The sequence below is a fragment of the Zootoca vivipara genome, chromosome 8 (assembly GCF_963506605.1).
Source record: "Zootoca vivipara chromosome 8, rZooViv1.1, whole genome shotgun sequence".
Taxonomy (NCBI): Eukaryota; Metazoa; Chordata; class Lepidosauria; order Squamata; family Lacertidae; genus Zootoca; species Zootoca vivipara.
In genome coordinates this window covers 21,136,181-21,160,588 of record NC_083283.1, presented here as the reverse complement: position 1 = coordinate 21,160,588, position 24,408 = coordinate 21,136,181, and the positions used below count along the sequence as shown (strand labels likewise).

The following is a 24,408-nucleotide window of genomic DNA, read 5'->3' as shown; positions in this document are numbered from 1 at the left end:
CCATTTAGCTCAATATTGGCTGAGCTGACTGGCAGTGGCTCTCCAGGGTTTCAGACAGGGGACATTTCCAGCCCTACCTAGAGATGCCAGAGATTGAGCAGGCACCTTCCACGTATAAAGCAGGTGCTCTACCTTTGAGCCCTAATGACAACAACAGAGTCTTCTGGCACCTTAAAGATGTACTCATCTATTGAGGCATCACCTTTTGTGGACTAAAGACCACTTCATCAGATTAATGAAGTGTTCTCTCAGCTGGCAGCTGTGTATACATAGTTACTGTGGATGGCAGATGTATATATTGATATACATGGGAATCATAAACATTGGAGCCAGAAGGACACAAAATACAAGAGGTGTAAATTCTGTTCTCTACCTTAGAACCAGGGTGAATGAATATGTGGTGAGGGAACAGGAGCAGTACTCTGCCTGCTGCCTGTTCCCCAGCTGTTCATTCAACCAAATCGTCTCTTAGCACTACGTCAGATAAAAGCCATTGTGTGTAAGTAACTGTCCCATCAGTGCAAGGATTTCTACCTCTGCAATGGAATTCACCACCAGCACACATGTCTTAAACCCTCTCCATATCTGCTCCACAGGGTTGGGGGAACTCCTAGAACAGATTGTGGAGGCAGGGGGGGGAAGGAGGAGAGGAGAATGAGAGAAAGTCCCATTGAGCAAGAGGAAGTCTTACCAAGGAGTGTGGTGGAGTCTCCTTCTTTGGAGGTCTTTAAGCAGAGGCTTGACAGGCATATGTCAGGAATGCTTTGATGATGTTTCCTGCTTGGCAGGGGGTTGGACTGGATGGCCCTTGTTGTCTCTTCCAACTCTATGATTCTATGAAGTTGTTGCACTGATGGGATGGTTACTTAGCACTATATTGGATACAATCAAAAACCCTGTATTTGTGGTATGATCACATTTCTCCATTATATGAATAGCCCATTCTTGCCTGGGGTTGAATGTGTGGAGATCAGAGGTGTGGCCTATGGACATAAGTCCTGCTCCAACTCTGCATGTTCAGTTTCTCCTGATTTTGAAATGGAGAACAGGGTTACAGTCTATTACTTTTCAACACGAAACTCAACTGTATATGTATAAGATAAGCAGTGGTCATTAACAACAGCAGTCATACTATTTATCTGTTTATTTAATTTATATCCTCCCTTCCTTACCGTGTCCAGGCTGAATAACAGTATAAAATCTGATAAGACTATATCTTCAAACAATAATTAAAATGACACTTTTAAAATCTACAGTGCCTGAATGTTCCTATCCCTTTCCAAAGGGCTGGACAAATAAAAAAAAATAGCTATAAATTCCTCAACAGACCAAATTTGATCGGTGGACAGCCCCACTTACCTGTCAGTTACTTGACATCAGGACTTGAAAGGAACAGTGTGGGGCTGTTTGAATCATATAATGTTATGGCTGTAAGGGACCAAAAGGGTCAAGAGCCCTTTGCAAGTGCTTTGTGCCGCTCCTTTAAACACCTGCTTTTCATCTATGTATAAAGGAGCAGCGCTTGGAGGAAGATGTGATTTTCATTGTATAGAAACTGCTTTCACTTCCTTTAGCATGGCACACCTTGCTTCAGCAAAGGAGCAACCAGAGCTCATTGAAGTCCTACCTTTACCCACACCTGAGGCTATGTATGGCACCAGGCATAGGGTAAGTGGACATGGTTTCCCCAAATGAGAAGGCCATGTTGGGCCAATGGACTGGAGCTTTCCCCCCAACCCCAATATAGATGTTGACCAACATGGAAGATAAAAAGTCCTGGGGATCCAAGCAGTGATCCCTAAGTGCTATTATCTGGAAGCAACCCTGGAGGGTAGGAGTGGAAACCCACAGATCATTCCAGGATGATTCAGTGGTCAATGGTCTCAAATGCTGCTGAGGGATTAAGGAGAATCAACAGCAAACCAATCCTACCACCTCTCTCCCAATAATGATAATCAAGCAGGGCAGGCAAGCCGGAAGCCATTCTCTTCCTCAGCCTTCTCCTCCTCCTCCTCCTCCACTTACCCCACCCCTTTGCCGAGTTGCCTGGTGCCTAAAGATATGTAATGAAAATGTCAGACAAACCTCCCTGGGATGAGCATTCCACTGTAGAAAAGGCCCATTCACATGTTGCCATCCTCTGGACGTCTGATGGAGGGGGCACATGAAGAAGGGACTCACAATCCATCTCATCCAAGTATGTCTGCAGTTGCTAGGCCAGTACACAGTCAATCAACCTGCCCCCCCAAATGAATAGTAGTAACTAGGTGGTAGTTGCCACCTAATGAGAGAGTCTTTTCATAAGGGAGGTGCACTATTGCTTCCTTCAGTGCAGTGGACCTCTCCCACTTCTGTAATGAGGTCTTAATCACTGGGCGAGGATCAGGAAGGCACATGGTCAGCCTGATTCCTGCAAGCGCCATGCTCATATCATCGTTAGTGCTAAACGAGAGGTGTGTAAGTGATAGAGAGACAGTTACATTGGGGGGACAGATTTGTTGCCACAATCTCAGGGCATTCTCACCTTTGGACTTGCCATGAGTGCTGGCTTTACAACTTTCCCACTTTGCTCTTTGACATGGGAATCAACACAACCCTGTGTGACTAGCAATCGTAGGGTGTGACAACAGTGCTCAGCAGTTACACAGTGTGTTAAAGTGTTCCAAATAGTTCACAAAGTTATCCTTACAACAACCCTCTAGTGAAGGAGGTCAATATTAATAGTTCTGTCCTGAAAATAGAGGTTTGAGCATGAGAGAATAGGAGCTTGCTGAATCAGAGCACTTGAACTTGTGGAGTGGCTGTTACTTGGCTTAAGCATAGGAATTTAAAATGTCACTGAAGCAAGGAAGTTTACTGCCATTTTCAAGTAGCACTTTATTAAAGGTAACACAGACTAAGAAAAAGCAGTATTTAAATTTTGACCTAAAAAGGAAGATGAACTTTCCATAAGTTGTATGTTTGAGCAAATTTCAACTTAGCATAAATTTCAACTTTCGGCAACATCACTGGAGGTGGAATTAGAAGCACTAGCTTCTAGAATTAATGAAGCAAAATGGATGGCATGGATCAGTGAATGAAGCATCTAATCCTTAGTTCCACCCCCTGATTAACCTTGGGAAAAAACACTCTGTTTTATATGAAGAATGTGAAATCAGAACAGGATCTGGCACAGTGTGTTACTGCAGAATACAGAGCAAGGAAGAATATTAACTGTTATTACACAGTTATTTATGGAAACTGGTGGCAAGGATGTCTGAGAATATAATCTTTAAAAGGAAGAAGGAAGAAATAATGCAGATTTGTGTTTCAATCCAAATGCCATCCAGGTTGGAATATCTTTATTCTATGTCACTTTGAGTAAAGATTGTCTAACTTTATGGGGATGTTTTGAAGTAATAGATGATATTTTTTGAATATTTAGAATTTAACCATTTTCTTATTAAATTTAACCAGGACAACTGGCAGAAAATAATAGGAGTTATTTTATGCACATACATTTTTTAATTATTTGGTGGATTAATTGTTATTTAAATGAGCATATAAATGATACTTCACTTTCAGCTTAGTCCCACTTATTTAAGTGGGATACTAGCTGACATTTGAAATAGAAAATATGTGGGGGTTATCTTTAATATATGGTCTAATTTACTATGGGAGTACATCTTATGTAAATCATGATGAAAGAAATAGAAGTTGCTCAAGAGCAGTGTCGGCAGTATTGTAGTTCCCATTTTCAATTAGGCTTGTTCAGGGAAAGTTACAAGCAGATTGTGAGCTTGATTTTAACAAGCTTAATTTTCTGAAGGGACATGTTGAATCTTTACATTTTATTTCATATGGTTTTATATTGCAGTTTCATATTGATAAAGTTAATGTGGAGCCCAAAATGGAAATGAAATAATTTTGCTTTAGGCAGTAATTTTCTTGAAAAGAGAAGCACCAGGTCCAAAGAAAAGCTCTCCATTCTTTGTAAAACTGTTATTGTTATTTGGAAACTCAGATGAAAAAAAATCACTAACATGGCCTGAACAAATTTAAGAGGTTGTAGTAGTGTTTAATTTGGTTTTAAGTTGCTGGCCACTATGGAGTATGCTCAATCAACAGGTTTTTGTGTGTGTGTGTGTGTGTGTGTGTGTGTGTGTGTGTTTGTTTAATTATCTGGATAAAGCCAAAGTAGACGTTACTATGCTGGGCTTAATTCTTCTCTCTCATGACCTCTGTGGATTGTTTGTTTCTGCAAAACAATGGTGTTCTGTCGTCTTAATTTTTGAATGTTTCACATATTCTCGTGGAATAACAGGTTACTCTCCAAAGTGAGAGAACTGAATGAAATCTGTTCAATATTAAACACTACATAGTGGAAATAATATTCAGCCCAATGAAAATAATGAAGCTATTCCAATATACCCTAAACTCAGTGCAGTTTATGATCTAATTAGTGTAAATGCAGATCAAGCTGTAGAGATAGATACCCTGTATCTGAATTAGTTGCTTCCCCTCAGATGCTCCTAGAATAATACTGCACCTTTGTTTTACTGTCTAAAATGTTTTCTCTTTCAAATTATCTACCTGTATTGCTAAAAAATTATACTGTGAACACCCAAGCATTGTGGGTAGTGGAAGAGAGTATGAAGTTGTTTTTGTAAGTAGACTGTGGGCCAGAATGAAATGAACTGCAATCTATCTGCAAACCTGGTAGGGAGCCTTAGGTATAAGTACTCCCTCCTTTCCACATCGAGGGTGATTTCCACTTGCCTTTCTATGTGCACTCATGCTAACAATGGTTAATACAAACTTGTCATTTAGTCGTGTCCGACTCTTCGTGACCCCATGGACCATAGCACGCCAGGCACTCCTGTCTTCCACTGCCTCCCGCAGTTTGGTCAAACTCATGTTCGTAGCTTCGAGAACACTGTCCAACCATCTCGTCCTCTGTCGTCCCCTTCTCCTAGTGCCCTCCATCTTTCCCAACATCAGGGTCTTTTCCAGGGAGTCTTCTCTTCTCATGAGGTGGCCAAAGTATTGGAGCCTCAGCTTCAGGATATTTCCTTCCAGTGAGCACTCAGGGCTGATTTCTTTAAGAATGGATAGGTTTGATCTTCTCACAGTCCATGGGACTCTCAAGAGTCTCCTCCAGCACCATAATTCAAAAGCATCCATTCTTCGGCAACCAGCCTTCTTTATGGTCCAGCTCTCACTTCCATACATCACTACTGGGAAAACCATAGCTTTAACTATACGGATCTTTGTCAGCAAGGTGATGTCTCTGCTTTTTAAGATGCTGTCTAGGTTTGTCATTGCTTTTCTCCCAAGAAGCAGGCGTCTTTTAATTTCGTGACTGCTGTCACCATCTGCAGTGATCAAGGAGCCCAAGAAAGTAAAATCTCTCACTGCCTCCATTTCTTCCCCTTCTATTTGCCAGGAGGTGATGGGACCAGTGGCCATGATCTTGGTTTTTTTGATGTTGAGCTTCAGACCATATTTTGTGCTCTCCTCTTTCACCCTCATTAAAAGGTTCTTTAATTCCTCCTCACTTTCTGCCATCAAGGTTGTGTCATCTGCATATCTGAGGTTGTTGATATTTTTTCCGGCAATCTTAATTCCGGCTTGGGATTCATGAATTCTGCATATAAGTTAAATAAGCAAGGAGACAATATACAGCCTTGTCGTACTCCTTTCCCAATTTTGAACCAATCAGTTGTTCCATATCCAGTTCTAACTGTAGCTTCTTGTCCCACATAGAGATTTCTCAGGAGACAGATGAGGTGATCAGGCACTCCCATTTCTTTAAGAACTTGCCTTAGTTTGCTGTGGTCGACACAGTCGAAGACTTTTGCATAGTCAATGAAGCAGAAGTAGACGTTTTTCTGGAACTCTCTAGCTTTCTCCATAATCCAGCGCATGTTTGCTATTTGGTCTCTGGTTCCTCTGCCCCTTCGAAATCCAGCTTGCACTTCTGGGAGTTCTCGGTCCACATACTGCCTAAGCCTGCCTTGTAGAATTTTAAGCATAACCTTGCTAGCGTGTGAAATGAGCGCAATTGTGCAGTAGTTGGAGCATTCTTTGGCACTGCCCTTCTTTGGGATTGGGATGTAGACTGATGTTCTTCAATCCTCTGGCCATTGCTGAGTTTTCCAAACTTGCTGGCATATTGGGTGTAGCACCTTAACAGCATCTTTTAAAATTTTAAATAGTTCAGCTGGAATATCATCACTTCCACTGGCCTTGTTATTAGCAGTGCTTTCTAAGGCCCATTTGACCTCACTCTCCAAGATGTCTGTGTATTCTTGCCACATCTTCTTGATGTCTTCTGCTTCTGTTAGGTCCTTACCACTTTTGTCCTTTATTGTGGTAATCTTTGTACGAAATGTTCCTTTCATATCTCCAATTTTCTTGAACAGATCTCTGCTTTTCCCCATTCTATTGTTTTCCTCTATTTCTTTGCATTGCTCGTTTAATAAGGCCCTCTTGTCTCTCCTTCCTATTTTTTGGAAATCTGCATTCAGTTTCCTGTATCTTTCACTATCTCCCTCGCATTTTGCTTGCCTCCTCTCCTCCGCTATTTGTAAGGCCTCGTTGGACAGCCATTTTGCTTTCTTGCATTTCCTTTTCCTTGGGATGGTTTTCGTTGCTGCCTCCTGTATAATGTTATGAGCCTCCATCCATAGTTCTTCAGGCACTCTGTACACCAAATCTAAATCCTTAAACCTGTTCCTCACTTCTACTGTGTATTCATAAGGGATTAGATTTAGATTGTATCTTACTGGCCCAGTGGTTTTTCCTACTTTCTTCAGTTTAAGCTGGAATTTTGCTATAAGAAGCTGATGATCTGAGCCACAGTCAGCTCCAGGTCTTGTTTTTTCTGACTGTATAGAGTTTCTCCATCTTTGGCTGCAGAGAATATAATAAATCTGATTTCGATGCTGCCCATTTGGTGATATCCATGTGTAGAGTCGTCTCTTGTGTTGTTGGAAAAGAGTGTTTGTGATGACCAGCTTGTTCTCTTGACAGAATTCTATTAGCCTTTGCCCTGCTTCGTTTTGAACTCCAAGGCCAAACTTGCCAGTTGTTCCTTTTATCTCTTGATTCCCTACTTTAGCATTCCAATCCCCTGTAATGAGAAGAAATGACTGATTTGGTGTCATTTCTAGAAGGTGGTGTAAGTCTTCATAGAATTGGTCAATTTCACTTTCTTCAGCACTGGTAGTTGGTGCATAAACTTGGATTACTGTGATGTTAAAAGGTCTCCCTTGGATTCATATCGAGATCATTCTGTCATTTTTGAGATTGCATCCCAGTACAGCTTTTGCCACTCTTTTGTTGACTATGAGGGCCACTCCATTTCTTCTACGGGATTCTTGTCCACAGTAGTGGATATGATAGTCATCCTAACTGAATTCGCCCATTCCCTTCCATTTTAGTTCACTGATGCCCAGGATGTCAATATTTATTCTTGTCATCTCATTTTTGACCACATCCAGCTTACCTTTATCCATGGTTCTTACATTCTAGGTTCCTATGCAATATTTTTCTTTACAGCATCGGACTTTCTTTTCGCTTCCATACATATCCGCAACTGAGGTACCTTTCGGCTTTGGCCCAGCCGCTTCATCAGCTCTGAATCTGCTTGTACTTGTCCTCCACTCTTCCTTAGTAGCATGTTGTACACCTTCCGACCTGAGGGGCTCATCTTCCAGCGTCATAACATTTATATGCCTGTTGTCTTTGTCCATGGAGTTTTCTTGGCAGGGATACTGGAGTGGCTTGCCAGTTCCTTCTCCAGGTGGATCACGTTTAGTCAAAACTCTCCACTATGACCTGTCCATCTTGGGTGGCCCTGCATGACATAGCTCATAGCTTCTCTGAGTTATTCAAGCCCCTTCGCCACGACAAGGCATTGATCCATGAAGGGGAATACGAACTAGGTTCCCTCATAATCCTGGTTTGCATTTCAGAACCATAGCTTCAATTTTTATGTTTATAAATCATGTTTTGTGTTAACCATGCCTTGAATTGATTCACATGTAATACAGAAACATGTTAAATGCTAGACTGGTAGCTCCTGTTTTCCAGAGAGAGAATTTATAATTTATAGCTACCTTGAGTGTCCATGTTCTACTCTTAACTTGTATATTTCTGAACCCAGACATATTCTCAGAGTTCATACATTTTCTGACTACTTCATGATAATAGGCCACCATCATTTTATTATTTTCCCCAGTGACACCAACACCACATTAAATATTCAGGTGCAGTATCTAGGTTTTTATAAATGTGTACTGTCAGTGGTACAGATTTCTTTGGATCCATCTTCCCCCCTCAGATTTGGTTAGACTGGTATGAAAGCCAGTTCCTAAGTTTCCTACTGTAGGAGTAGGAACACTGTTGAAATTAATGGTCCTGTTCACGCACAACACTAAACCAAAGCAAGCTTAAAGCTTGTGGTTTGTCAGGATCAAGACAAATCAGGAGCTGAGTTATGGGCATAATGCTAAGCCAAGCCATGGATCTGGGAGTCAATCAGCTAGGCTCCCAGGGGATGGGGCTTCTGGGGTAGACCTGAGAGAAGACGACTTTGGAAGTCAGTTCTACCCCAAAAGCATATAAGGGGCCAGCTTGCTCACACCTCCACCACAGTCTTCAGGTGAGCTTCTCACCCACCTTATAATGCTAATTACTGTAATTTTGGCATTTCCTTTTGTCACAACTTTCCTTCACCAGAATAAGCATCAGGATGGATCCTTAGAAGAGGGGGCAGAGATTTTGGAGGATGGCAATTTCTGGCTGTAAGCCTAGCTCAGGGACTGATTATCTATGGTGCCCACTACCAGCAACCAGGGGAGGTTCTCCATAAGTGGTTTACACCATTGGCAACCTCAGCAGTGGTGCACTACAGCTAATGAGAGACAACTCATGAACCAGCAGACAGGCTGGTTGATCACATGGATGCATGGCCTAGTTTTATGCAACCTAAAATTGTGTGTGTATTTATTTATTTATTTATTTATTGCTTGCACACCACATGGCTGTACTGACAGTACATAGGTCTGTAACCATTTTTCTTGATTAACCTTGGGAATAATTTAATAGGTTTTTTTCTACTCGTACAGGCTCATTAATACAAGGTTTCCAATTCCGTGTATTGATAGATTAGATACAAATATTTAAAGTAATTTATAAATAAATGAATTCCTAGCTAGATGCTTAATATTGTTATTGCAGTTGATGGACTTTAATTTTTTATGATAGAATTCTTATCAATATTTAATGTGACTAATTTTGAAACCACAGGAGAAGAAGGAATTGCTACATGGAGGAAATTAAACTGATGGATAATGGGCATTTTGTTTAACAATGTGCTGTTAGTCATATGCTTCCTATGGCTCCTGCTAGCTTAGAACACATTAATATAATTGCTGCCACTGGTAGAAATCAGACACTTTTTTTGAAAAATCTGAAGGTTTTTGAAAATTTGAAGGTTATTTTAGTGGCTTTCTAGACTTAAGTTGGTGGGCATGTTAAGCAACAGACAATTGTAATGAACACTGTAGTACTGAATACCCTCCAGCACCTTCCATCACAATTAATACTTCCCCTCTTTGGACTTGTTCAGCACAACCCAGTTTGTGACACATTCATCTAGTTTGCATAACACAGTGAGCTCTCAAAGAGAAGCATTGTTTTAGTGTGTCATTTGAAGCCGGGATTGTGATTACATAGTCTCCAACTGCCCCGAAAATGCTGAGACAGTCACAAAACCCCTCAAGCCATCACAGTTTCTCACTGTGTCATGCAGAGTCCCAAATTCTGCAAGTGGGGAAAGGGAGCGGGGAGAAGGAGGAGGCAGCCTGGCCCCACACAGTGGCACAGCAGGACCTGAGGGGTGGGGAGAGGGCAAGGTGTCAGATTGCTGCTGCTGCTGTGCTCCTCAGCTCCGCCAGCCAGTAGCGCTCAATGCATCCAACAACGGTGATGGATGGTGGCAGCAGGAACCTGGATCACACAGGTGCACAGGGGCCTTTGGAAGTCATAGCCACTGACTGTAGAAACTACATTGCTGGTGTGGTGCCTTGTAAACGTCCGGTGTGGGTGCATCCTCTGACACTGAAGGCAAACTGATGGAAGCGTCATGGTTTTACCTTATATCTTCTAAGGCTCCTGCATATAACCAAGACATTTGCCTGTTTGGTATTGCTACATACTCCTCTTGGTAATAGCCATTGGGGCAGCTCAAGCAGCGCTTCACTTTCCCCATATTCCATCAGCAGTGCATGTATATAGGGGGTGGGGTGATGACACCGTTTTAGAATAGAATGTCCCTATTTTACTAGAGGAATGTGCTAAAAACGGCGTCTTTGTGCGATGAACTACTACTCCTGTGTAGACATATATACATACCATTGCAGCTGTATTGTCTACTGGTCTGCAAGGCAAAATTTTAGAATTATATGTCACTTACTGTATTAGTTTGGAAATCAAAAACAGGAAAATCAGAATATGAATGCCATTCTTCACAGTAGTTACTACTAAAAGTCAAAGCAGATCTAGAATTCCATACCATTTTCCTCCTTGTGCTTTGTAACCAAAAGGTGCCCAAATTAGCTTCCAGTTTGCCCAGAACAAAGGTTAAGCAATAAGCTGCTTCTCAACTCTCTTCCCTCTCAGCATTTTTTTCCAGGTCAAAATAATTATCCCAAGCCACTTTTTCTCCCATGGGGAAAAGATTCTGAATACCAATATGTATTCCACCATGTATTAAAGAACAACAGAAAAGGGTTAAGAAATAAGCCATTACCCATGCGGCTTTTCTTTGCTCAGACTGACAACTGAGGCAGCTATTAATTGGGGGGGGGCATGGAAGAAAATCACACAGAACTGCATGTATGTTTGGCCATATAAATTGGATACTCTTCCCATTAAAGTCCTTGCAGAAAATGGCTGCTGTAATTTCCAATCTGAAATTGTTGAACTATTATAGTTGAAATGCTTTATATTTAATATTTTGCTTAAAGCTGGATCTGCTTTAAAAATATATATTAAATATTTATACTGATTTTTAGAAAGTATATAATTGTTGTTTGAAGTTGTTTGATTTGTTGGCTGATTACCTCATACTACAAGCCAAGTTATAAGATCAATTATCCTCTGGTTTTGGTTGCAAAAATCACCAAGTGTGATTGGGAAAAGGAGAAGAGTGGGAAACATGATTTAAATCAATAAACATCTTGATGATCTTCAGTTACAATGAACAGGCAGCCTATTAAGTTACAGATGAGAATTGATTCTAGAGATGATGCTCTTGTACTTGCAAACACTTCCATGTAAGCACTAGCTCTTTTTATAAAACTTATCTCGGTGAGCTATGTGTAGTAGATAATCACCCCAAACTTCTAAAGCTTGGATCCCCATTCAAATAGTATCTTACTATCTTTCCACCTACCTCCTCCAACTGCCAACTATCCATCCAACTGCTGGCCTGACCACAGTTGTAGTACAATTGTGGTACATCAATGCAGAATAGCTAAAGCTTCCATCCCTGCAGGAATCAGGTGACACATGGAGCCAACTAGGTATCAGTCTGGCCCAGTAAAGTTTATTCTTGACTGCTTTCTCAGTCTGAACAGAACAATTCATTGCTCTGGGGCAGTCCAGGCAGTCTTTCTGCTTTTCTGCTGCCTGCCATCTTTTTATGAACATATTTGACCAGTAGAAATGGTGTTTGCTTCTGGGCCTCCACTCCTGACAGAAAGTATGTGAAGAAGCATGGCTGGCTGGTAATAGCATTTTTTCAAGGTGAGGGATAATCAATGATTATCAGTGATAATTTATCACTCCCATTTTGGGAATTTGGGTGGCGATAAGGGAATGATAAATGGGACCTTCCCAACTGCTATCCATGTTAATTGCTTGACTTCAGCTTCTCCTACCTGAACAGGGAATTTTGATGTCTGGTAATTTGTAAATCCCTTAAATGATGGGCAGATTGAAAGCATAATGCACCCCCTTGCTGACGACAGAAAAAAAGATGGATCCCTTTTCTTTTTCTTAAGTAAATATTTCAGAAGCAGGGAAACCACAATGTCTTTGATAATAATAAAGTTAGCTACATGAATTTTCAACTGTAGTAAATAGTTAAGTTACCTTTATGTGAGTGGACTAATATTTTGTATAATTGCTGTAATTCTTATGCTGTCCATTCTAGTCAGACTCATGGAAAAAGATTAGTAAATTAGAAAGTCTATGTTAGGAAATAAACAAGTTTCACCCATATTAGACTGGTTTGCACACAATTCAGTGTGTGGTTACCAGCAGCAAGGCCTTCTTTGTGGTTGCACTAGCATTATGGAACTCTGTCTCTACAGCGATTAGACAGGTGCCTACTATTCTGTGCTTTGGGTGTCTATCGAAATCCTTTGTTTTTACCCAGCTGACTGTTCACAACCATGACTTCAGATTGTGGTTTGTTGACTGTAAACATACCATAATTAAGTTACTAGACAGGATTCAGATGAGCAAAGCATAATTTAATAAGCCATAGTTTAGTGTTGTGTGCAAACCAAACCATTAACTCATCTGTGTCTATGACACTGGTATTATTGTTCAGCAGCTATTATTCGGGCTTCCCTGCAGGATAATTAAATATATATATACCTTTAGGAAATTTGTAAATATTTGGGATTTACAACTAGTTTTATAGGTAGTATTAAGTTTTCTTTTTTCAATTTTATTTAATCAATGGACTTCACAAAATTTGGCTTACTGGGACCACATGAATGTGCAGGTTCCTGAAGAGGAACTCACTGCTGCTTTGCTTGTCCCTGGTCTTTTTTATTTCTCCACCACCCTGAGTTAAGTTAAGGTTTGGTTTAACATGTTATCTGAACCCAAATTTGTGGTTAAGCTCTTTTCTCACTAACCATGAGCTGTATCCACAAACAAACTTTTGTTTTTTTCTTTCCACTGACCATCCTCATTGCCTTCCTCTCAACTCATTCCAATTTGTCTATGTCCTTGTTAAGGTGCAACAACTGAAAATGAATACAATATTTCAGATGAAGTTTTGACTAGTGCTGAATAAAGTGTAACTATTACAGTACTTCTTTTGACTTGGAAAATATGGTTCTATTAAATGCAGCTTAAAATCACATTAGCCTGTTTTTGCAGCTGTATCACTTTGCTGACTCATGTTCAGCTTGTAAATCAACTACAGTCCTGAGATCTGTGTACTTCTGCCTAGTCAGGTATTCTCCATTCAACCAATTATTTGTGTTCAGTAATCTTCAGATGATTGCTTTCTGTGCTAGCTAAAAATAAGTTTCTGATTTAAACTGGAGAGGACACTAAATCCATCATCTGCAAAGGTGTGTGTGTGAGGTGTATGTGTAAGGTGTGGGGGCTCTGATTTTTGTTAGGGCTTCGGAGGATAGTTTTTAGTTACTGTTCTCTGAGGGGCATTTTTTGTCAGGATTGTGAATATGGAGGAGAGCATTAAGGTCCTTTCCTCATGTGACAGGATCCTGATTAAATTTCTATTAGTGGAAAAAGAAAATACAACGGCAAGTGATGCATTTAGTGTCACACCTAGTTTAGTCCTATGTGTACAAATACAGGATTTTATTCACAATACTTATGTCTTTTTAAAGCAGTTTTCTTAAATAATAATAATAATAATAATAATAATTTTATTATTTATATTTATACCCCGCCTGTCTGTCTGGGTTTCAAGTTGTCTTTCCCCTTTTAGTAGATCATCATCCTTAGTGCCTTGTATCTTTGAAGCCAAATTATTCCTCATTTTTCTTTGTTGCATATTTGAACTGCAAATTTTAAGGTCCTTGCTCTAAATCCTCTTTGTGTGAATTCTGCATAACTTTCAGTCCACATAACATGGGCGTACCCAGGATCAAAACTAGGGGGGGGGGCAAGGGGAGGGGCCAAGGCATGGAAGGGGAGGGGCCACAAAGTGGGCGGGAACGGCGAACTCGCGCTCCGCCGGGCTGTGCCCCTCCCTAGAAGCAGGGCTGGTGGGCGGAGGCGGGAATGGTGAACTCGCGCTCCGCTGGGCTGTGCTCCGCCTCTGCCCACCAGCCCTGCTTCTAGAGTAGGGCAGCTGCCCTAACTTGCCCCATGGTGAGTATGCCCTTGCCACATAACCACAATCCTGTCCACAATTAAGCACTGAAGACTGTTGAGTTGTCGCCAGTGTATTCAAGCTTTCCCTGTAGCATTAAAGTTAGAGCAGAACATTGTTTAGGCGTGAGGATAGAACTTACAGGGAACTGAAAATCTCTCCTTTCTTACCTCTGACCTCAATCACAGGATTTTTAGAATTGAATTAAATCAAGGTTTAATGTCCCATAAATCACACTTTAGAGTAGCATTCTGTATTTCTGAGAAGTTTAGGGCATGGTGGTGAAATGTTTAGCACTTTCCTACATTTTAAAAGCAACCTTATTCTCCAAGTGTGAAGTCTTATGCAGCTGAAAGGGTACCACCCACGGAGAAGAGGAAGGTATCTGTTATGTATTAGTGTATATAGTTTTCCCTCAGGTCCTCAGGTCCTTGTCAGTTGTTTTAGGAGGGAACTTTAGGAGGGAACTTTGAATTATGTTTGATACATTGTTTGAGCCAGCCTCTATAAAAGCAGGCCGGCTCAGCAATGCAGTTCAGTTCTGTTCCAGCTTCCAAATAAAGAGCTGCTTTTGGAGAGATTCCTGTGTCGTCTCCTATGCTTACCCACTATTTAATAGTATCAGCAGGTTTGAGAGAGCCAGGAAGTTGATAGAAGTGAAAATATATTCAGGGGTAGGGATCCAAAAGGGTCCAATGCAGTAGAGATGCAGTGATGGGGTGGGTGGGAATGGTGGGTGGTGGAAAGGAGTATTACACAGACTGGAAGTGCAAACAGGAGCACTGCTTACTACATTTTGTTACAGGTCTCACATGTACCTTAACAGCTAAATCTCCTAGAATGCAGGGTTGTAGCCCTGTTGAACACTGCAGAAAATGTGTTGGATCTTTTGTAGAGGGAAGTGACCTTAGACACATACAAGAACATTTGACGTTTTTGTTGTCAAACTGCTAGGCCTAAAAATGTCTTCTGCTCCTTCCTATTTCCCCCCTCTTTGTTCCAGCTCCCTCCACGTTTCTCCCCCTCCCTTACTGTTGCATCCATACAAAGAGGTGAAGGAGAAGAGGAACGAAACATGAAAGAATGCATTGAATTATGTCACTGTCTTAATAAAATATTATTTACATAGTTTTTAAATATTGTTTTAGATTAAAAACAGTTTTATAATTTTTATAATTTAGCATATGAATGCTGATGTTCAGTTTAACAAAATTTAATTCTAGGATTATTTTGTACTCTTTCTTAACAGTCTATCATTTTTTGGCAGGTATGTCAACATTTTGAAAACATTTTGGCAGCATAGTGGGATATAGCATAGCATTACATTATTTAGATGTATTGTTATAGTTAAGGGGTTTAGATATCTGCACTTTTAAAAAATCCCTAAATTCTACTACTGCTAAACTAAAATGTGGCTTTTGGAAAGATTCATTGCACATTTTATGGCCTAATTTTTTGTTGCAGCACCTGAAATATGTTTTTAACCAAAATTTGAAATATGTATGTCTTCTGAACTGAAGCAGGTAATTTCACTTACATGGGGTGGGGGTGTAAAGTAGAATAAGACTTGTACAAAGTAAAGAGAGTCCCATGCATGAGCCCACTTGCCCTACCACCATGGCACTATTATTATAATTTAAATAAATTAAATTTGCAAAAGCTGTCTACCTATTTTCAGGTTTGCTTTGGCAACCATGAAAGCTATAAACTTGCTGTTTATTCTAATGTAACTGTTGATAAACTAAAGTTTCTGTAAATCTGTCAGATGTTAGAAGCCATATTTTATACAGCACATTCTCAACCAAGCAGATTTCTAAACCCCTCATTGTACCGGTAGTTGTTTATATGTATTATTATATTATTGCTGTTAGGGGGGGAAAGTTTGAACATGACTTTTAAAAAGTTTCTTCTAAGCCTTTTTTTCTAGTTCAGTGTTAACAAAGTCGATATACATCTCAGCTGAAGGGCAGACTAATACTAATCTATCCACACTGCTTCTGGGGGTTAGGGTTCAGTGGAGATATTCCTCTGCTGTCTCTGTAGGTGATGGGGCTTGGTCACAGCAAAGGTCCCTGATTCACCTGCTAAAATTGTGGCAGAACATTTTATCCAGGAGAGGAATCTAATATGCTGTGCCAGCCTGGTGCTGGTGCAGCAAAATAGGTAGAGAAACTGTCCCACACCTTCTAGTGGGGCTGTGTATGTGGCAGAAAATCCAGTGTTCCGCCCTAATACAGCTGCATTGCTGTATTGGTTTGTCACTAATATAAATAAAATAAATAAGCATTGTGCTAACCAATTGTATCACGAACCTATATTGGTAGCAGCCTGTTTCATTCTACTTTCTACATCCCAGCAAATTCAGTGGAGATAATTTCCAATTTAATGATTTAAGAGCACAGCCAAATATCCTGATCCTAAGCACATACACCTAGACATAAGCCCTTTTGAAATAAATGGAAAATTTACAATGTTCTATGATATCAGCCCTAAGTTGTCGCCCCCCCCCAACCGTTCATAATGTTTCTAAAATTCTCATACATGTTTGTGATGTTTGGAATGTAAAGTGATGTTAGAAACACCAAATCTTTCACATTGACATGCCATGTATCTAGATAACGTGCAAGCACCCTCTCACTCACTGTCTTCCACACTTTATATGCTTCATTCTTTTGGAATTTCTGCTTTTTTTCTAGAAAATACGGTAGTGAGCCAAAACCTCTAAAGGCAGGATGATACACAAATGCAAAGTCTATTATATCTGTCTGTCCTTTCTTTCACTTTTCCGTTACTGCACTATCTTGTCTGTCTGATCCTCACAGGAGACATGGATTACAACTGGGACCATACGTCTTGGCATAGCAGTGAGGCATCCCCAATGTCTTTGGTGAGACATGTGGAGCCTTACCATTCAGTTTCCTTTACCATTTCATGTTTCCTTTGTTTTATTTACATCTCTGCATGTTTTCTTTTTTGTATCCTTTTTATCCCACACCTGTAGGGGACAGTCAAAGGGGAAAAAGAAAAACTAGTGAGCAGGCAGTTTTGTCGGACTCTAACACCTTATCTGAAAGACAAAAGAAAATGGTGTATTTTGGTGGCCACTCTTTGGAAGAGGACTTGGAATGGTCTGAGCCTCAGATTAAAGACTCTGGGGTAGACACCTGTAGTAGCACGACTCTAAATGAGGAGCATAGCCATAGTGAAAAGGTACTGGCTTTGTGGTGCCTGCATTTTAATCTGCTCATTTGGTCTTTGTTTGCTCTCTGTCACTCATTAAACCAGATCAGTAATAAAAAGGCAGGTCTAATCTAACATTTCTACAGGTGCAGAAAAGAAAAACAAAACCACAAACACTGGATTGCTATATTGTTTCTACATCTTGAAGCATAAGGAGAAAACATTATTCAGGCACTAAAAATAAACATCACTTTTATGGTCACACAATAGTATTTGTTGATCATCATCTTAAACCAGAAAAGTGATTTTAAAAAATGAGATCTCATTGGATTGGCATGTTTCATTACTGCTAAATGCTCCTGGGGCTGAAATTAAATTAATAGTTTAATTTCCAGGTTGGAAACAATGGGCGGGGACAAAATTACAGAAGTTTACACAGAAAAGTTGTTTTTCTTTTTTCCCTTTCAATGCCATGTTTGTTCATTTGTTTTGTTGCCATGTCATTTTTGTGCATCATGGGGTAGTATTTGTCCTTGCCATCTGCTTTGTGTTTTTGGTTGTTGTTTTCACTTTTTATTTGAGGCTTTTTAGTGTTATTAAATTTAATGAGGGATAATTTTTGTGCATGCTGATTTCTGCATGTGTGAGGGCATGAAACTAATGCACAGCTGTGAAAAATTGCTATGATTACACAAACCAAAGGTGCCAAAATATATATTTTAACTTACCATACACCATAAAGCAAAGAGTGTGTGGTAAATGCAGTATTTAATAATGAAATTACTGTGCATTTCTTAAACTTAAATTGATACTAGACTGTGAACAAATTCTTCTAAAATTATGATGGGAATTATTTCAGGTAAGGATGCCTAGATTCAGGCTGTTAAATACAGTATAACAAAAAATAAATAAAATAAATGTAATGAAACACTTTTGGATTATCTCAGTTGAATTAAATTTTAATTCAATCTCTTTAATTAAGCTTTAATCCATAATCCATAATGTAGTTTAAATATCCTATTTTGAATAGATACAAAAGGATTGTGACATCTAGAACAGTAATAACATGATGATTAATCCATAATGATCTGCCTAAATTGATAAATTGCTTTAGAGTAGAGCTATGGTAAAGACACATTTGTAATTAAATCATTTAAAATGTTTAACTGGATGACCTAATAGGTTGATATCAGTTCTAATTCTTTACATATAAATATAAAGCCAGTAGTGGTGTAATCATAGCCATTTCACAATGCTTAAAACTGGCAATTGGGAATGAAGTTGATACTGAGACTTTTTCAGAGACTGAATTCTATTGATTTCCCTCTCTGTTAACTATATTACTATAGCATCCTGTAACCTGGCAACCATCCAAAGATGGAGACCGTTTAATAGGTCGGATTTTGTTAAACAAGCGACTAAAAGATGGAAGTGTGCCTAGAGATTCTGGAGCAATGCTTGGATTGAAGGTTGGTAATTAAGCTTTTAAATATATTTATCAGTTGAATCCTAGTGGTTAAACATATAGTTCTGATGCAAGAAACCTACATTATACAGACGTGTTACCTTTTCATACATTACTAAAATCTTGGGCAACATCAATTTCAATGAAATTGGGTTGCATGACTATGGTATCTGGTATTATTAACAATAGTTCAGTCAATAGCTTGTTGTGTGCAATATGTGAAGCAATTTGAGGGCAAAATCACTTGGATCTATATCAAACTTGATGCCAGAATTTGTGCATATCTATTGGAGGTCCATATCTTATTATAGCTTGTGGGATCAGATTCAGTTGCTGCTGCTTGAGAACATGGACAGGACACTTGCAGCAGTGAGGCTAACTACAGTATGTGCCCTCTTGATCCCTACTCATCATGGCTGGCAAAATCAAGTAGGAGGGGATAGATATAACACCTCACTCTTTTTGTGGACAGGCGGAGACCCCCCCCCCCCAGCCCCAGGCGACTCCCTAGTGGAATAATGACTCATGACAATGTGTTCTGGGATTAAAATTGGCCACTACTTTATTAAAGATTCAGATGTAGGGAGACCTTGGCTTAGGTATTGGGCATTTATCCCTCCCAGTCCCCAGCTGGGGATCTGGGGAATAGCAGGGTTATCCAAAATGTGTGGGGATTGGGAGACCACTGACAACCTATCGGCGTCTGGCCAATGAGTCCCCTCAAAACAACCCCTTTAACAGGGAACCCTGGGATCACTGCCGTAGGGGGTGCGTGGGTTACTGCTTCATGGCCCCCCTCCTTTAGGGAAGATAGACTAAAGGATTCTGCCCAAGGTCTGAAACTGCCACCTGAGACCGCAAAATCACGGTCTCGCTGCCAAGACTACCTACACCTGAAAAGGCCCTTCACAGTCTGACAGCCATTCCAAAAGGCCATGCCTAACGTTGCCCAACCATTGCTCGTTACCCATAGTTGTGAGATGCACTCCGTCGGGCCTGAAGCGTTCCTTCCTACTCTTTAAGGCAGTTATGCCCACTGTCTTTCAAGAGTCAGGGTGCAGCCTTTCCTGGGTGATCAAGAGTGTAGGAGCCAGTCAGTTGCAGGCAGGTGCCTGGAGGAAATTGGTCTGGTTTCAGACTCAGTTTTAGCACCAAAACAGCCTTTTGATTACCTTTATTAGGAGAAAGAAGGTGGGCTGTAACCTGTTGGTTCTCCTTGATCTTTAGTGACATTCTATACAATTGACCATAGTGTGCTTCTAGAAGAACTTAGAGGGTTGTGAGTTGGGGCAGTTGGAATTATTTCTTGAAATTATTAGCAGTGAATATATTTGATTGTTTTAATATGTTTTCAGATTTTTAAAATGCTTTTAATTTTTTTAAAAAGTGTTTTGCTTTGCAGGGCTCATTTGAGAGGAAGAGTGGGATACAAATTGAGTGAATGAATAATTGCTGTGTACCCTCCCCGCCCCCTCTTTCTTCCAAACAGGTTGTAGGAGGAAAAATGACTGAATCAGGTCGGCTATGTGCATTTATCACCAAAGTAAAAAAAGGAAGTTTAGCTGATACAGTGGGACACCTTAGGCCAGGTATGAGAGGAACATTCAGCTGAAATATGTAACTGGGCAATGTCAATAATGATTGTTTTTTGGTGCATTGTGTGATTTAAATGCAGTGATTTACTTCTGTGCTGTTGAGAACACTGTTAATCTCTCCATCTATTCTAATTCTTATATTTTATTTGAGAGTTAAAAGTTGTGGTTATATTTTAAACATTTTTTAAAAATCAAACCTTATATTCCTTTGAAAGAGCTGAGATTATTCATTCTTTGAGTTATTCTGCTTTTGTGGCATAGCTTACTTACATTTTTTATTATGTTAATTTATACAAATTTCTATTCTGTTGCTTTCTTCCCCCCAGGGATGCCCTTTTATTTATTTATTTAATTTCATAAAAATTTACATACTGCTTGATTGTTATAAAAACCCCTCATAGTGATTTACAAAAGATAAAGCAATAAAATCAAGAAAACATTACAACTCCACTTTAACAACCCTTTTTTATTACAAAAGTTAAAATACTACAACAGATTGAAAATACCTCATATATAGACCATGCAAATCATATGCCAGGGATTCCCGTTCTTTTGTTAGGGGGACCCAATTACAGTTTTTCCTTTGTTTGAAGATAGCATACATACTGTTTATAGTTCTCAGCCTATAGTAGAGCTCGCTTAAACTATGCTCCCAACTTGATGGTCTCACCCACAGGTACAGGATTGTTACATCTCCATTTAACATGCAGGTGGCTTATTATCTTAGTGTATTCATTTTTGAAAAATCTAGAAATTGATGCCTTCAAATTCAGTTGGTTTATTCTGTAGAGGATAAGAGAAGGTGAACAATATGAAGGGAACCAATGGAGCAGCTGTTCTGTTTTGAGGCTATTCTGTTAATTTACATCAGTAGGAAAACTGTTTCTTCACAGACATTTTCTGTAGAATAATATATTCTCTTGGAAGGAATTCTTATTTGGGTTGAATTATATTCCTGTATTATTAGTTAATGTTAGGGTTGATACATAACTTTAAAAAACCTTTTCTAGATTAAAAAGAGTCAAGTGTGAGCAATTCAGCAAGAATGCAACCTACTGGCAAGTTTTCCTTCTGAAACAAACTCTTACAATTACCAGACCTTTAGAAGGCATCTCAAGGCAGCCCTATTTAGGGAAGCTTTTAATGTTTGATGGATTTCTGTATTTTAGAATTTCTGTTTTTTTGGAAGCCGCCCAGAGTGGCTGGGGGAACCCGGCCAGATGGGCGGGGTATAAATAATATATTATTATTATTATTATTATTATTATTATTATGGCTACCATTGCAGGTGATGAAGTGTTAGAATGGAATGGAAGGCTTTTACAAGGAGCCACCTTTGAAGAAGTGTACAACATCATTCTAGAATCCAAACCAGAGCCACAAGTGGAACTTGTAGTTTCAAGGCCAATTGGGTAAGTACAGGTTCCCTTCATGAATTGTTTAGAATATACACAAGCATTACAAAAGTAGGCTCCAAACTGAATTTCAGAGCTTTGTTTCTGTACATATGAATGTTCCATAACGAATCAGCTTCTTTAATCTCAGCTTGCCTCTTCCTCCTTGCTTTGGTACCTTTCTTGATTACTGCAGTCTGTTCTATGGGGGGCTATTCTTGAAGTGCTTGGAAATACCGTGTTTCTCATATTATAAGACATGTCTTATATTAATTTTTTCCTCAAAAAAACACGACATGGCTTATTTTCGAGGGATGTCTTATTTTTTAATAAAGTGCACGCGGGCGCTGTTTGCCGGGCTTGTCAAGCCCAGCAAACAGCGCCCGCCGATCTTCGGTGACAGGCGGGGGTGGGCGGAGAGCGGAGAACGATCTCCGCTTCCCCCCCACCCCCGCCTGTCACACAGCACAGGTCCGAAGATCGGCGGGCGCTGTTTGCCGGGCTTGTCAAGCCCAGCAAGGAGCGCCCGCCGATCTTCGGTGACAGGCGGGGGTGGGGGGAGAGCAGAGAACGATCTCCGCTTCTCCCCCACCCCCGCCTGTCACACAGCACAGGGCCGAAGATCGGCGGGCGCTGTTTGCCGGGCTTGTCAAGCCCAGCAAACAGCGCCCGCCGATCTTCGGTGACAGGTGGGGGTGGGGGGAGAGCGGAGAACGATCTCCGCTTTTCCCCCCACCCCGCCCGTCACACAGGACAGGGCCGAAGATCGGCGGGCGCTGTTTGCCGGGCTTGTCAAGCCTGGCAAACAGCGCCCGCCGATCTTCGGTGACAGGCGGGGGTGGGGGGAGAGCGGAGAACGATCTCCGCTTCCCCCCCACCCCCGCCCGTCATACAGCACAGGGCCGAAGATCGGCGGGCGCTGTTTGCCGGGCTTGTCAAGCCCAGCAAACAGCGCCCGCCGATCTTTGGTGACAGGCGGGGGTGGGGGGAGAGCGGAGCACGATCTCCGCTTCCCCCCCACCCCCGCCCGTCATACAGCACAGGGCCGAAGATCGGCGGGCGCTGTTTGCCGGGCTTGTCAAGCCCAGCAAGGAGCGCCCGCCGATCTTTGGTGACAGGCGGGGGTGGGGGGAGAGCGGAGAACGATCTCCGCTTCCCCCCCACCCCCGCCTGTCACACAGGACAGGTCCGAAGATCGGCGGGTGCTGTTTGCCGGGCTTGTCAAGTAGGCTCCAAACTGAATTTCAGAGCTTTGTTTCTGTACATATGAATGTTCCATAACGAATCAGCTTCTTTAATCTCAGCTTGCCTCTTCCTCCTTGCTTTGGTACCTTTCTTGATTACTGCAGTCTGTTCTATGGGGGGCTATTCTTGAAGTGCTTGGAAATACCGTGTTTCTCATATTATAAGACATGTCTTATATTAATTTTTTCCTCAAAAAAACACGACATGGCTTATTTTCGAGGGATGTCTTATTTTTTAATAAAGTGCACGCGGGCGCTGTTTGCCGGGCTTGTCAAGCCCAGCAAACAGCGCCCGCCGATCTTCGGTGACAGGCGGGGGTGGGCGGAGAGCGGAGAACGATCTCCGCTTCCCCCCCACCCCCGCCTGTCACACAGCACAGGTCCGAAGATCGGCGGGCGCTGTTTGCCGGGCTTGTCAAGCCCAGCAAGGAGCGCCCGCCGATCTTCGGTGACAGGCGGGGGTGGGGGGAGAGCAGAGAACGATCTCCGCTTCTCCCCCACCCCCGCCTGTCACACAGCACAGGGCCGAAGATCGGCGGGCGCTGTTTGCCGGGCTTGTCAAGCCCAGCAAACAGCGCCCGCCGATCTTCGGTGACGGGTGGGGGTGGGGGGAGAGCGGAGAACGATCTCCGCTTTTCCCCCCACCCCGCCCGTCACACAGGACAGGGCCGAAGATCGGCGGGCGCTGTTTGCCGGGCTTGTCAAGCCTGGCAAACAGCGCCCGCCGATCTTCGGTGACAGGCGGGGGTGGGGGGAGAGCGGAGAACGATCTCCGCTTCCCCCCCACCCCCGCCCGTCATACAGCACAGGGCCGAAGATCGGCGGGCGCTGTTTGCCGGGCTTGTCAAGCCCAGCAAACAGCGCCCGCCGATCTTTGGTGACAGGCGGGGGTGGGGGGAGAGCGGAGCACGATCTCCGCTTCCCCCCCACCCCCGCCCGTCATACAGCACAGGGCCGAAGATCGGCGGGCGCTGTTTGCCGGGCTTGTCAAGCCCAGCAAGGAGCGCCCACCGATCTTTGGTGACAGGCGGGGGTGGGGGGAGAGCGGAGAACGATCTCCGCTTCCCCCCCACCCCCGCCTGTCACACAGGACAGGTCCGAAGATCGGCGGGTGCTGTTTGCCGGGCTTGTCAAGCCCAGCAAACAGCGCCCGCCGATCTTCGGTGACAGGCGGGGGTGGGGGAGAGCGGAGCACGATCTCCAGTTCCCCCCCACCCCCGCCCGTCATACAGCACAGGGCCGAAGATCGGCGGGCGCTGTTTGCCGGGCTTGTCAAGCCCAGCAAGGAGCGCCCGCCGATCGTTGGTGACAGGCGGGGGTGGGGGGAGAGCGGAGAACGATCTCCGCTTCCCCCCCACCCCAGCCTGTCACACAGCACAGGGCCGAAGATCGGCGG

At 42.1% G+C, this 24,408-nt stretch overlaps 1 protein-coding gene across 11 annotated transcripts in view; it reads left to right on the top strand.

Annotated features, from left to right (window-relative positions):
- RIMS2 (regulating synaptic membrane exocytosis 2) overlaps nucleotides 1-24,408 on the top strand; it is a 363,820-nt gene that overhangs the window by 153,013 nt on the left and 186,399 nt on the right. For 9 of the 11 annotated variants that reach the window (XM_035125850.2, XM_035125835.2, XM_035125834.2 and 6 more), the window contains exons 7-10: nucleotides 17,136-17,344; nucleotides 18,664-18,783; nucleotides 20,269-20,368; nucleotides 21,663-21,786. In XM_035125850.2, the coding sequence (XP_034981741.1) occupies nucleotides 17,136-17,344; nucleotides 18,664-18,783; nucleotides 20,269-20,368; nucleotides 21,663-21,786 (553 nt within the window). Of the gene's footprint in view, nucleotides 1-16,956; nucleotides 17,022-17,135; nucleotides 17,345-18,663; nucleotides 18,784-20,268; nucleotides 20,369-21,662; nucleotides 21,787-24,408 lie in introns of all 11 variants that reach the window. The other 2 variants (XM_060277674.1, XM_060277675.1) reach the window with 1 other exon arrangement.